Source organism: Myzus persicae, unplaced genomic scaffold (assembly GCF_001856785.1).
Source record: "Myzus persicae strain clone G006 unplaced genomic scaffold, MPER_G0061.0, whole genome shotgun sequence".
Classification (NCBI taxonomy): Eukaryota; Metazoa; Arthropoda; class Insecta; order Hemiptera; family Aphididae; genus Myzus; species Myzus persicae.
In genome coordinates, this window is record NW_019100548.1 from 529,498 (window position 1) to 550,204 (window position 20,707).

The following is a 20,707-nucleotide window of genomic DNA, read 5'->3' on the forward strand; positions in this document are numbered from 1 at the left end:
TTTTAAAACGAATTGACTACCCATACTAATTTGTCTAATATGCAATTAATTATTATTCGCTTCATTTATTTCGGTGTTAGCGACAGTTTATTCATTATTTTTGCTTTGATAAATCCATAAGTGCCATAAAGAAATTAATGTTTATTGTATTTATGTATACATATGTCATACTTATCCTCATCATTTTATCCATTTAACAGTATTCTATGTCCCAGTTTTTCGGTGAGGCGTTTGAGTCATTTCAAGGTTTTTCACAAAGTTGTTGCAAATACCCTCTTTACCCTAGCTTTCATGTTAGTGCCTATTTCTTTTTTGTTTCTATGGGGTAGGAGAATCACGATCTTGACATGATCTAACAATAATAATTATACACTTCATTAATTAATTTATAAGAAAAAACTTTGGTTAGGTTATAATATTAAAAATTATAGCAAAAATTATAATATGTTCATCAGTTTCGTACATATTCATATAATAAATTGTTTCTGAATCGGAGACTGGTTCATAACATCACGATGTGATTAAAACAATACAGGTACCTATACACAGTGTTGTCTACTTTATTATATAATATTTAAAGGTGAAGATTAACCACTGTATGAAGTTCCATGTCATTTATTCCTATCCATGCCGGAACACAACTTTTTACAGTTATCACAATATAGATCATCTTACTTGTGAGTTCTGACAAGTCGAGAACAAATGCTCATTGATAAATTTCTATGATACCACATGCATTGCCATGATCGGGACTTGGCTAACTCATCCTATAAATATATAGCATATATAGGAGTTAGTGTACCGTAATAGCGTGCCAGAGACTGCAGCTGATCTATGCAAGTTTTACGCATCGCTGGAATATACGTTCAACCGCTTATAATCTGAAAACTATATATGAGAACGGAAATTTTTACAACCATAGAGTTCGACTCACCGCACGATACCGATCGCTCCTGTAGTTCTGCGTAGGATGACCGCTCTATCTTTTGAATCTCTGCACGAGCAACACTTTAAATAATAACGACAAACATAAAAAAAAAAAGAAAGAACATGTTGCTATTACATTGTGAACGCATTCCCTTCGGGTGTTTTACATTGTGTTAAAACTTTATTTTTTAGTATTTTACGACTTTATGTTATTATTAATTTATTATACTGCTCCGATTAATTTGGCGCACATTGAACGTACATACGTAGGTAGATGTTATCTTGACACACTGTGATTTGTAGTTTGGGTGGTCTTAGGTATTCCAATGAGTTAATGAGAAGAGCAAATCGCTTGGAGGAAAGGAGGAGTTTGAGAAATATAAAAGAACCATTGTTATGTGTGTTGTGTAGGCGATTCCTTATTAATTTTTTTGCCAAAATTTACTAATAAATGTCAAATAATTTCATGTATTTTTGTGATCAATTATGATTTTTTAACCTTTACATAACCGAAATCGAGAATAATAATTTTTAAAAATAAATATTAAACGATACAATTTCGTATACGTTTTCTCAATTCTTAAATAAATCGTGCAGTTATTAATTATTATGTTATATACCTATTATATAAGTATAAACATAAAGTAAACACATTTACATCTATGACTTATATAATAAATGACAATATTTCCAGAGATTAAATAACAATAAAATATAATGTGTAAACCTCCCAAGTTGTACAGCTTGTCACTTTTCTTTTGGTAACATCGGAAATAATATGTAAAGTCTGTCCCAGCACCATAAAAAAAAACAGCCGTATGAATGAAATGACGAACGCATTCTGTTCTTGCCGTACATAGTGGTACAACATAAAGAAACTTGTCAGCCAGAATTCATTCGATTCACTAAGAACCCCACTCGAAAGAACTGTATGATTTCGAATATGTCAGATATACCTACGTTGTGCAAAAAACCGAATATTTCTTCCATTCTTTAACTTGTATTTCCCACGGCATTGACGACACTGGACGAGCTTAAGTAGGAATACAAAACACAAACATTTAAGAATATGTTCAAAATACAAGAATTAATATTTATAATACTACATGTATACATTCTATAGTTTAAATACCTTGACTGAATGCTTAGTATTTGAATTTGATATTCTGTAACTAATTAAATTCTTATAAAAAATGTTTATAAATTTTAATTTAATATACTTAGATACTAGGTAGTTTCAAATGTTTCAATAGTCACATTAATCTATTAATTTGTTTATATCAAGTACAACCTATGTCCTATATATATTATACTTAAATTATAATATATCATCGCTATGCATATCGATTACTTAGTATGGGTACTTAAACTGTAAAAAATATGTATACATCTTCACGAAATATTTTAATCGTTAATACAACATCCGGTATAAGTCGTAACAATGTCTGTTTTTCATTTTTTTTCTTAACTTCACGGTTAATAATGAGATGAAGCTTCAGACGTAGAACTTCATAATTGAGGAGAACAATTGAAAACAGCGTAAAAACTCAATTTGTTTGAAACGGTGAACAAGTATGTGATACCTGCAGGTGCTTGCCGCCGGGGTATCTATACTTACTTGGGAACAAGAGAAACGAAAAAAAAAAATTCTTTAAAAGAAGGGATCTTGGATTAGTCTCGCACATGTCTTCCGTATTAGTCACAAATGTTCAGCCAACCATGTTATGTTACAATAATTATGTATAGTGTAATATATAGGTAGGTATAATACATATATAGCTATTATAGTATTATCAAATATTTATAGTATATCATATATAAAGGTACTGGATAGTTATGCAACTGTTATTTCATTTTTACTCTCAATTTTATAGATTTTTCTTTTAGTATCTAAATGTACTATTATAAATTATAACACGTATTAAAATATTAATATTATTTTATTGTGAGGATGTTTCTTGTGATCCTATATAATACCATTTAAATGTCACTAAAAAGCAATAATTGCTCTACTTGAAGTCGTGACTGCAACTATACGGGCAATCGGGTATTCCTTTGAGAATAGGAAACTCACGTTCATTCACATGTTTCGTACATTATCTTCTGTATATAGTTAACTAGTTTATTGCAATCCAGTAGCCGTAATTTTTAACTCCGTCTGTCCCGCGACACATAATAAAAATCCAATCTTTACCCGTTGCGCATTAATTACTCTCTCATAATATATTCATCCATTAATTTGCTATCGACCGGGCATTTTCCATCGAGTGTACGTGTGCTCACGACCATTGAACTCAAAAAAATCTTGACATGTTTTAAGTAAATAACCAGTTTATACACACGCACACTCGTGCGCGCGCGCGCACACACACTCGCGCACACACACAAACTTACACATTCGCACATAAAAGTGACTTGTTACTTAACAGCATTGCGATTACTAATGTGCAACTAGTAGCCACATATGGTAAATTACGTTTTCATGTACCCAAACTTCACAGTGGACCACCAAAATAGGAATGCGATGCAATTCTTTAAATGGCCCATAAGTTTTTCTCTCTTATTCAATTCAAAATCAACTGTGTCTACGCGTCATTGTTGTTTTTCGTTTTCTTTATTCGAATTATAGGTAGGTAACTATTATTAGGTATTTTTTCTGATGTATTTTTTTTCTAAACGCTTTTAATACCGACTTTCCGACAAATTCCTAGTCTGCGGAATTCCGACCATACATGGTTTTGTCATAAAGGTAAACGTAAAAACATTCTACCTCGAGATGTTAAACAAAATAAATAATAATAAATAAATTTATATACAATTATTATACATATATGTATAATATGATCGTATAAAAATGAAGATTCGAGGAAATAAAATTATATAAAGAATTTAGTTGTTGTAGAACATGTAAGGAATTTAGGTTAAGTATTATAGAATGTTGGAACTAGAAAGCAGAAGTTTTATTAGTGTGCGTGTGCTTGTGTGATTTATTAAGAAGCCGGTTCACCCACCACTTTTTTTCTGTGAGAGAGAAAGCGAATCTTCAAGTATGAAAATATGCAATAAAAATATATAAATAAACTAAAAACAGTTTTAAATAATTTGATAGATTTAATTTGATAAAATAATAATATACATTTTATTTTATGAAAACTAAAAATGATGTCTAAATTCAAATACATTTGTAATAAGTAAAAGAGTACCTATACATAATTTTTCTGACAAAGAGTTGAATTGCATATGAAAATCTGGTTTGATAATTTACACGCCACTTATCATATTGAATACCAGTTGTTTTTTTTTTTTTGTATTAATAAACGAGGATAAATCTTTAAGAAACTTTTTTAAAAAACGATTGTTAATAGTTCTTCAACTATTTCGTTTGAAATGTTTATATTTTTTAATACTAGACAATTACTATGAAATGTTGACATTTTAGCCACTGGCTATAATTATTACCATATATTTGGATGGATTAACTTAGAGTCCAATAAATGAATACATAAATAATTTTGAATTTTGTGAACTATTTTCTACTTAAAATTCACTTTGCGTGTCAAAAATGTAATCGAATTAAAAATAAAATAATAATCTTATTATATACATATATTTATATATTTTTATTAAATCCTCATGACTTTTCATGTAAGAAGTTACTATTATTGTAAGGCCTACGGTTATTTTTATTAAAAAAACTACTTGTTCATATTTTTTTTTTATTAGAATTTGAGTGAGGAGTGACAGAAGACTAAGGATATATGTCGGCTTACTATCAGAATAGTAGCATGTTTGATCTGAATCTCAACCAAGTCATCATGTCAATGTTTCATAGTTGTAAAGTCCATTTGCATACTTAATAACACACTGCGCATTATGTACAGAATAATATTATAATAGTTATAGTACACATATTTTGTTAAGCAGTGGTGTCATGATAGGTCTAGAATAATGCTATATATGTTTAAAATGAACGCATATTCGTAAGCTGGAGTAAGCAAGAGATCTTGATCTTGATCCAATTCTTCTCATAGAAATATTATATTGGAGAAATATGACGTATAAAAATTTTTTAAGAGCATTAAAATACAATATAAGAAAATTGATTTTTAATTCAAGCTATGGGTGCCTATTCTATTGTTATTAATTCATGGAATGCATTAAAATAAGGTTTCGTAAGCATTCTTTATACAAGTTTAATACAAAAGTAAAAACTTCTTCCAACTTTACATGATTGATGAACCTTACATATTAATAACCCTGCCCAAAATTTATCCAATACTACAGTTTCAACTATATAACTTTTACAAGTTTGAATATATGCTATTTAAAAATTACATACTTAAAATTAATAAATTACAATAATAAATATTTAATTGATTGGTATTAAAATTACTTTCTAAAAAAGAAGTACATTTTGTTATTCGTTTTATTAAAATAAATTATTTGTATTTTTCAAAGATCGCAAATATTGAGGCGTTTATTTTGACTTTTCTAATTTTAAAGAAACTCAATGCTACTAGCTATAATAATATAATAATTATATGCTTAGTTTGTATTTTGCATAAATTAAAGTAAACAGTATATGCTGATATTTATTTCTTGATATTCTTTTAATATATATTTGACTGCTTATACATGTAGTTGTCTAAAATAGCTCAACTAAGGATAATACATTTCAATATTACTATTTCTATCTAGTGAATATCTATAAAATAGTTCATGCAATTTTTTTTTTTGGTAGTTTAACTGTTTAATTTCAAGCCTCAAGTTTATTTTAATAATATAAATTACGTTTATATTCATTATAATGATAATAATAAAATTCATACAATAATGCCAGTAGAATATTATTGCTGTAACTAAACAATATTTTGTGTACAATTGTATTTGATAATTTATTGCAATCAACGATCAAAGTCATTACTAAATTCTTAAATATTATTTATTTTGTAATTTGCATTACGTAAAAATAAGAGGGTAATAAATTAAAATATAATATAGTTTAAATAATATAAGCATAAATTATATACATATTACTTAGATATCTAGCATATATTATAAATTATAACGTATTACTAAATACCAATTTTATATAACCCACTTTGTAATAGCTATATCATAGGTACTGTGGGTCTGTGCTTATTACAAGTGTGTAAAAATAAGTAGTTACTTGTATAGATGCTTTTGTATTAAGTATTTGTATGAATAAAGTATTATATTGAAATAAAAAGTAAAAATAATAATAGTATGTTCTAATTATAATACTCCTCGAATATTTTTAAGTTTAAATTTAGAATATTGTTGTAAAACACGGGGGTAACTAATAAACAAATATTATATATCATTTATCGAAGCTTTAATTGATTATTAAAAAAAAAAAAACAATTCCAAGGATAGACTTCATCACTATTGTCCACACGATGGTTTATTATTTTGTTTCATGAGCAGTAATTAATAAAGAAACCGCTATCGTATAGACATATGTGTTTTTTTGTCGAGTTTTGTATTGGTAGAGATCTTTGAACCTGGCGAAAAATCGGTTTGGCCTTTAGGCACCTGCATTCTTTTGGTTTACTCCCTTGTGGTTGGCTCTCATTAGACCGAGTTGCCTCCGGTGGCACATACTCATGATATTATACATGAGTCGCTTTGCCACGATCGCCGTAGTCACGACGACGAGGATGGAAAAAAAGAAGAAAACCCGTTCGCAATATTTCTTATTAAACAATCAATCTCAATTTTACCATCTACCACGTTTTTCATGTTATTTTTATTGTATGCAAAATTTGTTCTACTTTTTTCTGATATCCACCCACAAGCTAAATACTATTGACTGTTGTAACCTTGTAGGTGTGTTACTTGCTAGTGTATCACCATAATTATTAGTTATTAGTTATTACTTATTATTGATCAGAGATCACATATTCGCATATATATTTATAAAAGACAATAGATAGCAGACACCACACGACAATTAAATAAACATAAATCCTATCATATCTATAGTCTATACAGCGATGATCATTATACTTAATATTGTATCAAACTAATAATACTAATGTATTAGGTATAACTAATCATTGAGACCGTTTAGGGATATAGATACTGATAGGTAATTTTATTATTTTTATGGAACAGTTAAACTATTAGTTTGTCATCAGAAATAAGAATAATTCTAATTCTATATAATTATTACTTGGTAATGACTATATTATAATGTACTAATGTGGTATAAATGATACTTATAAAGAAACCGATGGAAATTAATAAATCGATTTGAAGATTTGATGGAATGTAAGATAAAACTGTGATGGACCTATGCCCTGTGGAGTGAAAGGATTTGAATACCTAAACTCTGAATAAGGCAATAAAACGTATAACTGTTTAGAAATTAATATCGACTTTGAATTTTGATTCATGTTAAACAATTTATTTAATTATAATATTTGTGTATATACTGAGTACTTACTCAAAAGCACTAGATTTAGAAGATTGTCTAGAATTAGTAATTATAATTATAGAGGGTAATTACCAATTATTAATTTTAATATACCTACTTGGCTACTTATAATTATAAACCTATGATATTAGATCAATAAAAAATTACACTTAATATTCTTATTATTTTTAAATTAAACTTTTTCAGTAAAGGTTTTATCATACATTTATAATAAATCATAGATATAGATAAATATTTTATTATAGATTTCGATTTTTATAATTTCTTATTTTACTTTTTGATAAACTATTATTTAGGCATACATTAAAAATAAAAAGTTAAAAATTAAATTCTAGAGAATACAGTGATTGATAAACATATATTGACTTGAATATAATAAAGTTAATGAGAACCAACCACAAATATTTTGTTGGAAAGGTTTTGAAATATTTGGAAATCATATATTTTTATATTTTGACAGTCAAATACATTTTACATGTAAATTTATGATAATATAATATATTTAAACTATGATCTATCTGTAAGAAAGACAAATGATTTACGAGATCTAACAACTGTTGAGTTACTTTATAATATGTAAGCACGATCGTTGTTGTGCATACTTATAAGAATTCTTTATGACGTGGTCAGTCTCCGTACCAATATTTTGTACAGGTATTTATTTAAAATAACCAAGTTTAACTTATTGTTATGATGAACTAAAGAAAGAAAATATACTTGAAAAGTAATAATATTTTTAAATTCAGAAAGAAATATAGAAAAAGTTAGTGTTTACTGCAGTACATTATAGACCACGCCACATTATAATGCATTATTATTAATGTATAATTAAATATTTAATCACACGTCACTAAAGATAAACCAGAGTTTATTAGCTTATCATTAAATTATTTTAATATCTGCTACTATTTTAAAGCGTAACTAATTTTAAAAGGATGGTCTATATTATTTTTATTTCCTCTTTGTCCCCGCTGTTTTAAATTAGTAAATCATCGTTGTTCCCTCTCTCCGCAGTTATAATTATAAGCGTTATAACATTATAATTTTTAAGTATAAACTCGTATAAATTATATAAGTACCTACCTATAAAGATGATCTATAACTACTTATATAACTATCAACATGTAAGGAAGATTTGCTTACCTAACGCCCTAACGCATCACGCATGCTTGCAATTCATCTGGTCAGTTGGGTGTTATCGGCATTTAAAATTTTTCATATTGTGTTTCTCATCCGTCAATAATATAATATTGTTATTTTTACTGATGCACGACGGTCAAGATGAACCGCTCAATGTGCATACTAACATATTTTAAGTGTATACTGTATATGGATAAAATATCTCTCATAACCATATGTAATTCGATTTTCATTAAAATGTTATGTCCATTGTTCAATTCAATTAAGCACGTTTGAATTGTTTTAAGATCTAGCTAAGGTGCTAAGGTTGTTTTCATACAAGTTATGAAATAAAATAACAGTCAGCCTTGTCTTACGCTCAATTGAATTTGATAAATAAATATGTTTAAGACAAAACTCATTGCTCTCAAAAATATTATTTTATCGTATCATATTGTACAGTAGACACCTAACCTGACCTAGCCTAACCTATATAATGCAAACTATCAATACCCCATAATGAATATCAATCAATAAATCTTCGTGTGGGGACACTTTGCGGTACACAGTTTATACACAAGTATATCTAGTCGAAGAACAGCTTTTGCAATAATTACTGTAATATATTATATACTGAACAACGTTTGGACATATTTTTTGTGTATTTGAAAAAAAATAAAACAAAAGGATCCGTATAAAATTGAGATAAAAAAAAGTAACTAACTCCAAATTAAATCATTAAATTTTTACAGGCGATCGTCGAGAGTGAAGTATGACGCACGCGGGCCGTTTGTCGCCTGTAATATGCCCGCTAGCAAAGCTGGGACGGTCGTCTCCCGGTTCTCTGGAGTTTACACCCTCCGTTCGGAATGTGCCGTTCCACCACCCTTACACGGTGCTAGAAGCCGAGACTAGCTTCACATACAGCCCGACGTTACGGTGTAGCTCGCCGTGTTTAGACCAAGGTTACCACACGTTAGTGACCGGCGGCGGTGTCGGCGATTGCGCCAATCTGCCACTGCACTCTACAGCCACCAAGCATCGGCGGTCACAGTCGCGGACTGTCATCGGTTCGAACTTCGATCGGCTCCGAGATGAGCTGGTGCTCAAGGTATTCTCGTACCTCAACAGCGCGGACCTTTGCGCGTGCGCGGCCGTGTGCCACAGATGGGAGAACCTCGCGTGGGAGCCCGTCCTGTGGCGGACGATCGCGCTGTGCGGCGAGAACACCTGCGGCGACAAGGCGGTCAGGTGCGTGTTGCGCCGACTGTGCGGCCGCACCAGGACGGGCGCGTGTCCCGAGGTGCAGAGACTGTTCCTCAGCGACGGCACCAAGATTTCCGACAAGGGATTGACGGCCTTGGCTAGGCGGTGTCCCGAGCTCACGCACGTCCAGCTCCACGGCAGTCCGAACATCACCAACGCGGCCATATCCGAGTTGGTCGCCCGCTGCCCCAACCTGCAGCACTTGGACGTCACCGGTAAGCGGTACCATTTATTATACCTACTATAGAATATGTTCAGGGAACGCACACATATTTTAAATCGTCACGCGATTACTTTACCAAGGTTTTCCTACGATTTTCCAAGCCTTAAATTAATATCTATACATATAGGTGATAATTTAAATTTAAATATACATATAAAGTAAATTGTAATTTGTAATAATTTTGACTTGGCGCCCTACTTTGACCTATAGAACAGTGTATGATATTTTACGTGATATTATAATATGCCTGCCGCGCCGATAAGCGACTTGTGAGTTTTCCTCGGGAAATGTTCATTATGTTGGTCCAGGGGTGATCAATACTCTTTATCTACTGCACAACATTTTTATTGTAATATGCACTTGCGAACGAACGTGTGAAAACTGCTGACTGACATTAAGCACTTGAGGACACAAATATGGTGCGATCTCCAATTGGGTACACCATTTTGACATAAAAATGACTGACCAGAAAAATTTCTGTTATCAGCGCTCGCCGAGAGTTAAAGTAAAAAATTAATGTTGGCAGGTGGTCAATCGCCTCGGCTGTGCTTAAAACGGCCGAACTGCGGGGGATTAAAGTAGCACATCAGTGGTCAGAGGGTTTCGTCGATGTATGTTTCGGCTCCAACTTTCTGAACTTGCCTTCCAGTGCGCAATTTCTATATAGTGAGGTTCTAAAAACCTAACCTAAAGTCCTCCATACTCTTGGAATAGGTAATAGCTGTGTGACCACCGCTTTGATGGGTTGAAAGTCAAAGGCACCATGCGTTTAGAATACTTATAGAACTATGTATCGTGCATCGTGTTCGTGCATGTGTATATAGTATATACTGTATATACCAGTACTAGCATAATACCTTAAATAATCATGATATAATTTGATAGAGTAACGTCGATAAAATCATTTGTTGTTTGTGTCGAACTATATACACTACGAAACAATATTGTTTGATACCAATCATACTAGTAAAAATATTAAAACCAACTGATAATTATATATTAAAAATTAACAATTTTATATAAAAATGATAATTTTTTGTTTAAACTGTCCTAATGGGTTGCAATTTTTGCTTTAGTGGTGAACAATATTTTTTCAAAACTTGGAATTGTAAATCAAAAATATTAAATTTATGAACTTAAACAGTCTATGCAAGTATTTAAAAAATGTAAAAATATTGTTTTGCCACCTCCCCCTTATCCTAATATTGTATAAGTACCTATATAACCATCGTCCATCGTCCATCATCAATCAACATGAGTAAGTTATAACCTGTGTGTCTGTGAACTGTGTAGGAAGTATTTACAACATATATAATATGTATATATATTTATTATGTACCTATAGATTATATACTGCAGATGGCATAACATTTGTTGCTTTTTTTCGAAACGTATAATGGAAATCATTTATTATTGTGGTATCGACCATCGGTATAAGTTATTTCCTGCCAATCGTTTTCGTATATAATATAGATAAATGTTATAATATTAAGATATGAAATCTCGTATTCGATTTTAAGCTGCAGCGTTGGGTGGTAATAGTATGGTATGTACGTAGACATGCCGAGTGAGTGGACGTGCGCAGACATTAATTTATGGGCGTTTCTTGAGTGATTTCAAGACATTTATAGGGTTTCTTTAGGGCTTATAGCTGGTACCTTGTTGTTGTACAATTTTAGGGCCTAAGGATTTTTTTCGGGTATGCAGGCACGCCTAAAGGTATAGGTCATCTGACATCTCTTATAGGTTTTAGACTTTTAGTATACTCTTATCATATGCGTTCTTAAATAAATTGATTACTGTTCGTGTGTCAGTACAGGTGTATTATACTTGAATTTATTCGTAGAAGGTAAAAAATACTTAAATTTGTATACGAGTTGTTTACAGACAAAGAAGTGTGTTGTTAAAATAATAAAATGTTGTTCAACGTATGTTTTGCTTGAATTAAACAATATTATAATATTATATATTATATTTGAATAAACATGACCATAATTTAGGCTGCGTTTTGTACAGTGGGAAATTAATATGGTGTGGTAGTAATTTACGGTTAAAATGCAGTAGGTAGGTACATGAAAATAAATGAATTATTCATCGTGTGACTAGATCTAATGCATTTTGCAAATATTTAATTTAACTATTTCTAAAATTACCCTCTCTATACCTAATATAAGCCTAAGATACAATAATATAAAAGTTAAGGTAAATTTACAAACGAAAAATATACATAGTATACATGTATTTATGAATATATCATGATCATAAATGAGGAACTATAATATAGTGTTAACGGAGATGCAGACCTATAATATATATTAATGAAATATAATAAAATAGACGAATAGACAGGCATCGCAATAATTAGGTCTTCTAGTGGGATTAATAGGGGTGACAATTATTTACAGTTACGATTGCCGCCGGGCGCAAAATTCCTAAATACGGCCTCGTCTTCATTAATATATTCTTATATACAAGGCATAGTATAATATATAGATGTATCATGCGCATAAAATGTATACGTTACATATTATATCAAATGAAATCGTATAAGATTAAAAATTAGCTGAAAAACCCGTCGAGTATACAAATTGTATAAAATAATTGGTTTTATAAAACGTGTATAATATTATTCTATTATAGTTGTTGGTTTTTCTGATAAATGTTTACAACGTTATTAAAATAATAATAATATAATAAAAAAACTAACAAAATATAGTCACAGCTAAATACACAATAATTAATGACATAGGTAGGTAACTTTTAACGCTGTGTCGCTGTGAACATAATATACTATTATATCCATCACGCGTACATAAATATAAATTATAAAAAATATATAAACATAATATATTATACATTTTCTCAAAATGTCATTCGGTAATTAAACTCGAGAAGAACTGCAGAGGTATAAACATTCGGCTGGTCATTGACAAATGATTATAATTTATATAATACATAATACGGCTCTGCCGATCGCGGCCAAGGACTCTTCTAGACGTGCGGACAGCTACACATACAACACACACACACATATACACTCAGTTACATACATATATACTAGATACGCACAATATATAATATTATTGTATTATTATATATTATACTTACCGACTGTACAATGCTATATTCTCTGCGGATCGATTTCGTAGAAAACCACACACACACACACACACACACACACACACACACACACACACACACACACACACACACATGTACTCGCATATGGCATATATATGTATGTATTATATAGGTATTGGTGCATTGTACGTGTATATAAATTGTATATATAAATTCTCCTCCACCGCGGTGATGTCTCGCTGTGTGCCCACTGCCCAAAGAGAAAAATGTCCTTCCACCGCCGCATTAGGACGCTTTTTTTTCTATTCTTTATTTTATCCTGAGCGCGTGTTTATCTTACCGGTCGTTACCTATACCGAGATTATCCTGGTATATACAGCTCGTACGGCGAATAACGCTCGCACGTGGAATTCGTTATTGACCAGTACCCTACCTATCTATACAACATAGGTAGTAGGTACTATATATATTTTATGTAATATGGACGCGGCTCGCGTTGAAGTCGTTTAGAATTTAGCGATGGTCATGTGCTTTCAGCGAGTATTATATATGTATATATGTATATGTATGTATGTATGTATGTATGTATGTATGTATGTATGTGTGTATGTATATAATATGTATGTACGTATGTATGTGTTTATGTATGCGGTATGTACAAGGTTCATAGTTTTCATTTAGTGCCAAAACAGCTTAACCAAAAAGATAAATGTTTGTTTTGCTTAAAAAAACATAATGTTATGTAACTTATAAATTATATAGTATAATTATTAATAATATATTAAAACTGAATTCTCCCGGTCTACTAATAAAAAATTGTTCGTTAGACGATAACACATAATTCGTCTTGGTACCTACGTCCTACTGCCATTGGTAAATGATTAATTTCAGGATCTATCGGAATATAGCCAAAAAATTCTTAAGTAATTGGTTTGTAGCCGAGTGGGTTAAGCAGCTGCAGTTATCCTGGAGCTGAATACATGTGGACATTAGATATATTATAATTGGATAAATGTTTAAAATACGGACACGTGAAATAAAAGAAAAATCTGCACAACCCTGCCACCTGTCGAGAATTTCGATGTCCCTACTATGATCGTCTATTATAAAAGTACCAATCACATTGCTGCACAAATACCTATTTACCAAGTTAAAAACACAATTCGAATTGGTAACGTTTACAACAATAGGTTTATACCTAAGTGTACCTACTCAAAATATGTACACCGCCTTGGCTTCCCTCAGACGACGGTTTTAAGGACGGCCGTATTATAGCAGATAATATACTGTATAGTCATAAAATATATATACGATATCACGTCGTACCTATACGTATTCGTACATCGATATTAATTCCGTCGTTTCGTTCCGGAAATTATATCGTCACTCGCCGTAGCTCCTTCGAAGTTTATAGGTATGTCTCGGAAAATATAGTATATGTTTATATTAGGTATATAAATTGTCGTTATAATGTTGTCGCGCCGACGCCCGATGCTGCAGCTATTTTATACAGTGCTTGAGTGCCGTAGTGCATACAGCCATTGCCCATATGACCCATACAATTGCACTGACAATTGACATTATAGGCGCATTATTGTTTTATGTGGTATAAACCATCGAATAATATTGTATAATATTATATTTAAGTACCTACCTTATATTATAGTAACCTGCGCACGGCTGCGCCTAGTATGCTGTACTGCAGCACACACACACACACACATACACACAGTCTGTAACAATATTGTTAACGGTATCCTTGCAACGTTCATTTATCATAAATCACAATGATTTTTTTTCATTTTGTTTTTATCGTATATAAACTGAGTGTCCAGTGTCTATTCGTGCATTCCCGCCCAGCTATGTTCCATACCGTCTCAGACTACCCGTCTCCTGCCATAACTTTAAACTTAACGGACATTAATAACTCAACTTTTCAAAGATAAAATATTTACGTAGATATATAAGTTATTATTTCTAAATATTACTAATATTAAAAAAATTATCATACATTTTAATAGTAAAACGTGGCTTCTTAAGTTTATTATTAAACACAGCAGCAGTAGCGCCATGGTTCATTCCTTAAGTTATGTTGCAAAATTATAAATTGGGTGTGCAGACCCCTTACAACAATTTTTTTTACAGACAAGTCAGGGCTATAGCCCTTCCCTCCCTTAGATTGATATCTTAATGACTTAATATCTATTGATAAATTAAATAAATTGTTACATAACGGATGAACTAAAAAAGTGTAGACCTTGAATTGTATGGTTTTGCTTTGTAGATTTCCGTAATAAATCATCAATTATATCATAATAATGAATATTTAGCAGTTTTGTAAATTATTTACAGACATCTGGTGTATTAAACATTTCACATTAGTATGAGTACAATTTTACAATGTATACATTTATGGTTTAATGGATCCAACAAAAATATTTCAACAACCATAAAAAACTAAGGAGTCAATTGTGTAACAACAAAAAACAGAAATATGTACCTATAGTGACAAAAAATGTTCTCATCAAAATTAAATAAATATTTTAAAAATGTAGATAATAATGAAGTTTTCAAAGAAAAATAATTCAACATTATTGTAGTATTTCCAATCTCCTTCAATTCGTACAAATAATTTTTATTACATTTTTTATTTCCTACAAAATTTTTGTCTTCTCTCTTTTCTTTAACTAAAATAATAAGCTTGTATTTACTAGTGTTTAAGTTTACTTAAACCCCATTTCTTTTGAGTGAATTTAAGACTCTCCGGCTATTTTTGTAGAGAATTGGACGTTTCAGCATTCAATGGCAAATATTCTCCACTTATTTTTTTAAAATTAAATTATTATGAAATGATTATTTTTATTGTAATACTTCGTAAAATAAAACTTATTTCCAAATATTTCAATAAATTTATTTAGACACAAAAATGCTACAGACCTTTAATATAATTTATGTTGAGTAGGTACTGCACTAACTACATATTATCTGTGTATTTGTGTACATACTACATATATATACATATATATAATAATATAGCAATAATTAGTACTGATATCGTGTAATACAATTAGTACAGTATTACAGACTATAGTAGGTATAATACACTACACTCTATAGAGTTTATAACCATATCATAAGCCAATAATTACCGAAACATTTAAAAATAAATCATCACCTAATGCTATACAAATACAATTGATTTTATGATATCGTAAGTATTGAAATGCTTGTACCATTTAAGTTATATAGGTACCACCCTCACTCACACAAAACAAGCGTTGAGACCGCATTTTACTAAAATCATGTTTCAAAATTATTGTTTAGAAATAAAAGTAGTTAACCGCGGGAAAAGGCTTACCGGTGAGACTGCATTTAGTGTATTATGGTGATGACAAATCGCAATACAAAAAAATGACACTTCACATTTATTTTGCGTACGTCTCATTTATTACTTATTATAATATATATTATGCAAAGTAATTTGCTTGTACGTTTTTTTCCGGAACACTGCTGGACGTAGTCTCCAGAAGTTCAGAGACGACCGCAGTGAATCTTGAATTTTAACCATTCGATGAGTACCTACACCTCTATTCGTGACGACTCTAAATTTCATATCTGTAATCTATAATATTATTATTGTGTAGGTAGGTATACAAACATTTCAAGAAATCGAAATGTGTAACCGACCGTGAGCAATGCAAATCACATTGGCGCGCGGCGGCGGTGGTTCCTATATAACGACAATAATTATTATATTACAATAATGTAGTTGTTCCCGTCATCGTACTTGCACACGCACACACACACGTCACACACAACGTATAACATGTACTATAATGCAGAATGCAAATGAAAGGGCGTGGTGATTCCAGTCGTCTCGAGTTATGATATCCCTGAGAATATTGTTTAGAGGGCTGTCAGGCGGTATCTGTATAATATATCCGAGTTTCCGACTATTATGCAAATATGCAAAATATTTGCAAATTATTATTTATTTACAATATACCTGGTATTTTCGGTTCGCCTACGTGAATATTTAATTTTTTTTAAATAAAAGTACACTTCCAAACGATTGTTGTATTCGCATTTGTATACAAACAAAATATTGTTTTTTTTTATTTATGCAGCTGATTTATTTTGTGCGTATAAGCATATTTTCGTTAAATTGTAAAGTACGACAAATTATTCCGTACATATACTTTACGGATCCTGCAGTTAATCTTTCTTCAATTTTGTCTTATGGGAAACCATATAAGGTACCTACATAATATGTCCATGTCCTATATACTTATATAGACTTACAGATCATGGAAGGTGTACCTATAGCCTATAGGCTATAAATATCTTATTATAAAATAGGTAAGGTTGTCAAATTTTGATTATATTCTACTTGAAAACTTCCGAAATATAGTCATACGCCCACAAGATTATACGATATTATAGGTTATAATATAATGTATAAGACTATGAACATGTACATAATATACATACATATAAATAATGATAAGCTATGAAACTATAAACAGGGCCGGGACTTAACAAAATTTATTTAGGGAGGGGGTGTGACAAAAAATTGTTAATCGGAAATACCAAATTTACCGTTATTATAAAAATTGTTTGTGTGGTGTTATCCAAAATATATAATGAAGAATTAAGGGTATTTTGAAGTTTAATACACTAACTATTTATTATTATAATTTTCTTTTTCGATTTTTCACACCTAATCTTATATACAGCCTATGGTTAAATATTTATCTAAAATAATATAAATATACGAGTGCAAGATAGGTACAATTCGTAGTATAAGTTACTAGAGCAAGGATTTTTAATGCACTAAAAAAATCATTGAAAAAATTTTAAAATATGCGCGTATAGGCATCAACGTTTTTTAAAAAATACGAGTATATGCCATTATAGTAAAAAACAACTTAACATAAGTAAGTAAATACTATCCATACCTAATATTTTTATTATCTATTACTTAATATCCGGAATTTTAAATGGTAAATTTTAAAATAGGAAAATGACGTAAAAATGATTTGATAAACTCTGTTGTGTCCTACATTATTATCTAAACTTTCCACGGACCATTATGATAAAAAATTGTCTTTATTCAAAATGATCATGCAGTTTAATCAAAAATATTTACTGAATGCTTGATTTTCGATAAATTTTCAAAATATATAACTATTATTTGCTTAGAGTATTTGAATACAAGCTTCGTGAATTGAATTTTGTTCTTTTAAGCATACGATAACCAGACAAAATATGCAAATGCATGAAAGTCCTTAGTCCTTGCTCTATATATTACCTATATGGCTATATGTAGGTATTTATTACTTCTTCACAAATACCTATGCATAAACATAAGACATACATAAACATAGTACCTGTATATGTATGAAAAATCAAAGTCAGTCGAAATATTATTTTCTTAAATTAATTTATAGTGAATAAATGGAACTTGCTCAAATAACAATGTATGCAGAATAACTGAATAATAGAAATGCAAATCTGCTTTCTATACAGTTCTATACATAAAGCGTAAACGTGTCTAATTTATAATATTATTAGTTTAGGTAGGTATAATTTGTTTTTAATCGTATGTATTTATTATTTTAGGTTGTGTTAAGGTGAGCACCGTTGGGGTGTACAGTCGTCCGGAGCCATCGTTGAGACTTTGCCTGCAGTATTTGGACTTGACTGATTGCCAGCTTGTAGACGATGCAAACCTATGTGTGATCGTTAGTAATTGTCCACAACTAGCCTACTTGTACCTGCGGCGATGCACTAAAGTCACAGGTAATGACGCAACGAGCAAATATTAAAATATTCAATAGATACTATACGTAGTCAAAATGACAAAATGGACTGTGAATGCATAAAACAATAAATCATTGTTTGATTTAATCCGCAAGTCATCTGCATAATATAATAATATGGCCATAAACGGGTATACAGTTTTGGTACCATATTTTGTGTGCTTTACGTATACATATACGATATAGGTACAGTGTATATTTTGCATTTTTGTTGATCCTTTTAGTTATAATAACTGTATAAATATAAATTATAATAGTTGTATTACATAAATTATAATTACTTGTTACAATAATATTATTGTAGATTTACACACAATATTTATTATTTATGATAATTAATAAGTGCAGTCGTGCTGTACGACTAGCCGAACGTGTTATATTTTTATACTTGGGTACCTACCTAATACTTATACATTTGTAAACTATTTTTATTCCAATCCAATAATTAAATATATACCTGCAGACTGCAGAGTTAAGATATCGATCAATGATCATAGAATAATATTTTACGGTCTGTAGTTATTTATATTTTTATTTATAACATAGCGTATATTATGTAGGCAATATATCCTTTTGTGTTGAAAGGTAGAACATTTTCCATTCAGATTTTGTCTCGTCCTGGAAAATGTGGAATGCCAATTATTCGCATTGCGTTCATACTCGGGTAAATACTCCACAAATAAGAATTCTTGAGCTGTGGATCCGGTTTTAATTCATTAAGACGCTTTTTATATCTGCCAAGAACGTGTATGTATAGGTATAATGCATTATATTATATGCACTATAACCATTTTATTGCAGCACCTCTTCAATTCTAAAATAAAAATAAATCGATGCAAATTGAATGGCAAATACGGTCCCCGCACATGTACCTATAATATATATTATAAGGAGATAGGTTATACCTACTTTTATACAATACCTACTTCAGGATTCTCCTCTTGGCTGTGAAGATTATGAATTATGATTGTACCTATTTATGTAATTATACTATTATATCAATAGTGAGTACTGAACAGTCAACGTATACTGTACGTTAGGTCTTAGGCGAAGTAACATAATGCGTTACGTGGTTAAAACCGTTTCTTCCCAGAGAGTGACATATTATAAATAATAATTAATAGCCAATAGGTATGATACGTCATTAATTTTTTGGAGCGCGTAAACACAATGCCTATTGTTTGTCATTATAATTTTGTTTATTTTTTGAGCTTATACTATATAATTTCCACTTATCCCACACGCCATGGCGGTATTTGATTTGGATTTCAATAACATCGATATCATAATATTATGTTCAAGTAGAAAAATATGCAAATGTATATAAATCTTGCTCAGACAAACGAAAAACATGCATTACGGTCATTTGTCATTACATATATTTCAATAATTAATATTTATCGTATAGATATATTGTTATGTATCACGCATCTATATAGTAGTATAATATATACAAAGTGATTCATCAAGAATGTGCTCACTCCTTTTTTTTTAATGATGAATTCATTCAAGTTCTTAATATTGGAATTTTTAAGTATAGTTTCAGCACCTTATTAAGGACTATATTTTTCCAAATTAAAAAATTAAGTATGTATCGCCATTGAACCCTCCTTAAGTATTATAAAAAATCTGAATAATTGAACAAGTGCTCATATTTTTTTTTCCTGTTAACCTAACCGACAGCAGAGGAGGGAGGCTCTGTTTCAACAATACTACTAATATAGCAATGTTATAGTTTATAGATACTTAAAGTTCCATAAGTCAGAATACGAATAAATTCATTTACTCGAGAACAATTATGGGGGTAAA

The 20,707-nt window shown here is 30.6% G+C and overlaps 1 protein-coding gene across 1 annotated transcript in view; it reads left to right on the forward strand.

Annotated features, from left to right (window-relative positions):
* The window catches only part of LOC111032118 (F-box/LRR-repeat protein 7-like), a 33,308-nt gene that overhangs the window by 10,644 nt on the left and 1,957 nt on the right, over positions 1 to 20,707 (forward strand). Inside the window, exons 3-4 of the mRNA XM_022312346.1 lie at positions 9,259 to 9,987; positions 18,699 to 18,878. Of these exons, the coding sequence (XP_022168038.1) occupies positions 9,279 to 9,987; positions 18,699 to 18,878 (889 nt within the window). The 5' untranslated portion in view covers positions 9,259 to 9,278. The remainder of the gene's footprint in view (positions 1 to 9,258; positions 9,988 to 18,698; positions 18,879 to 20,707) is intronic.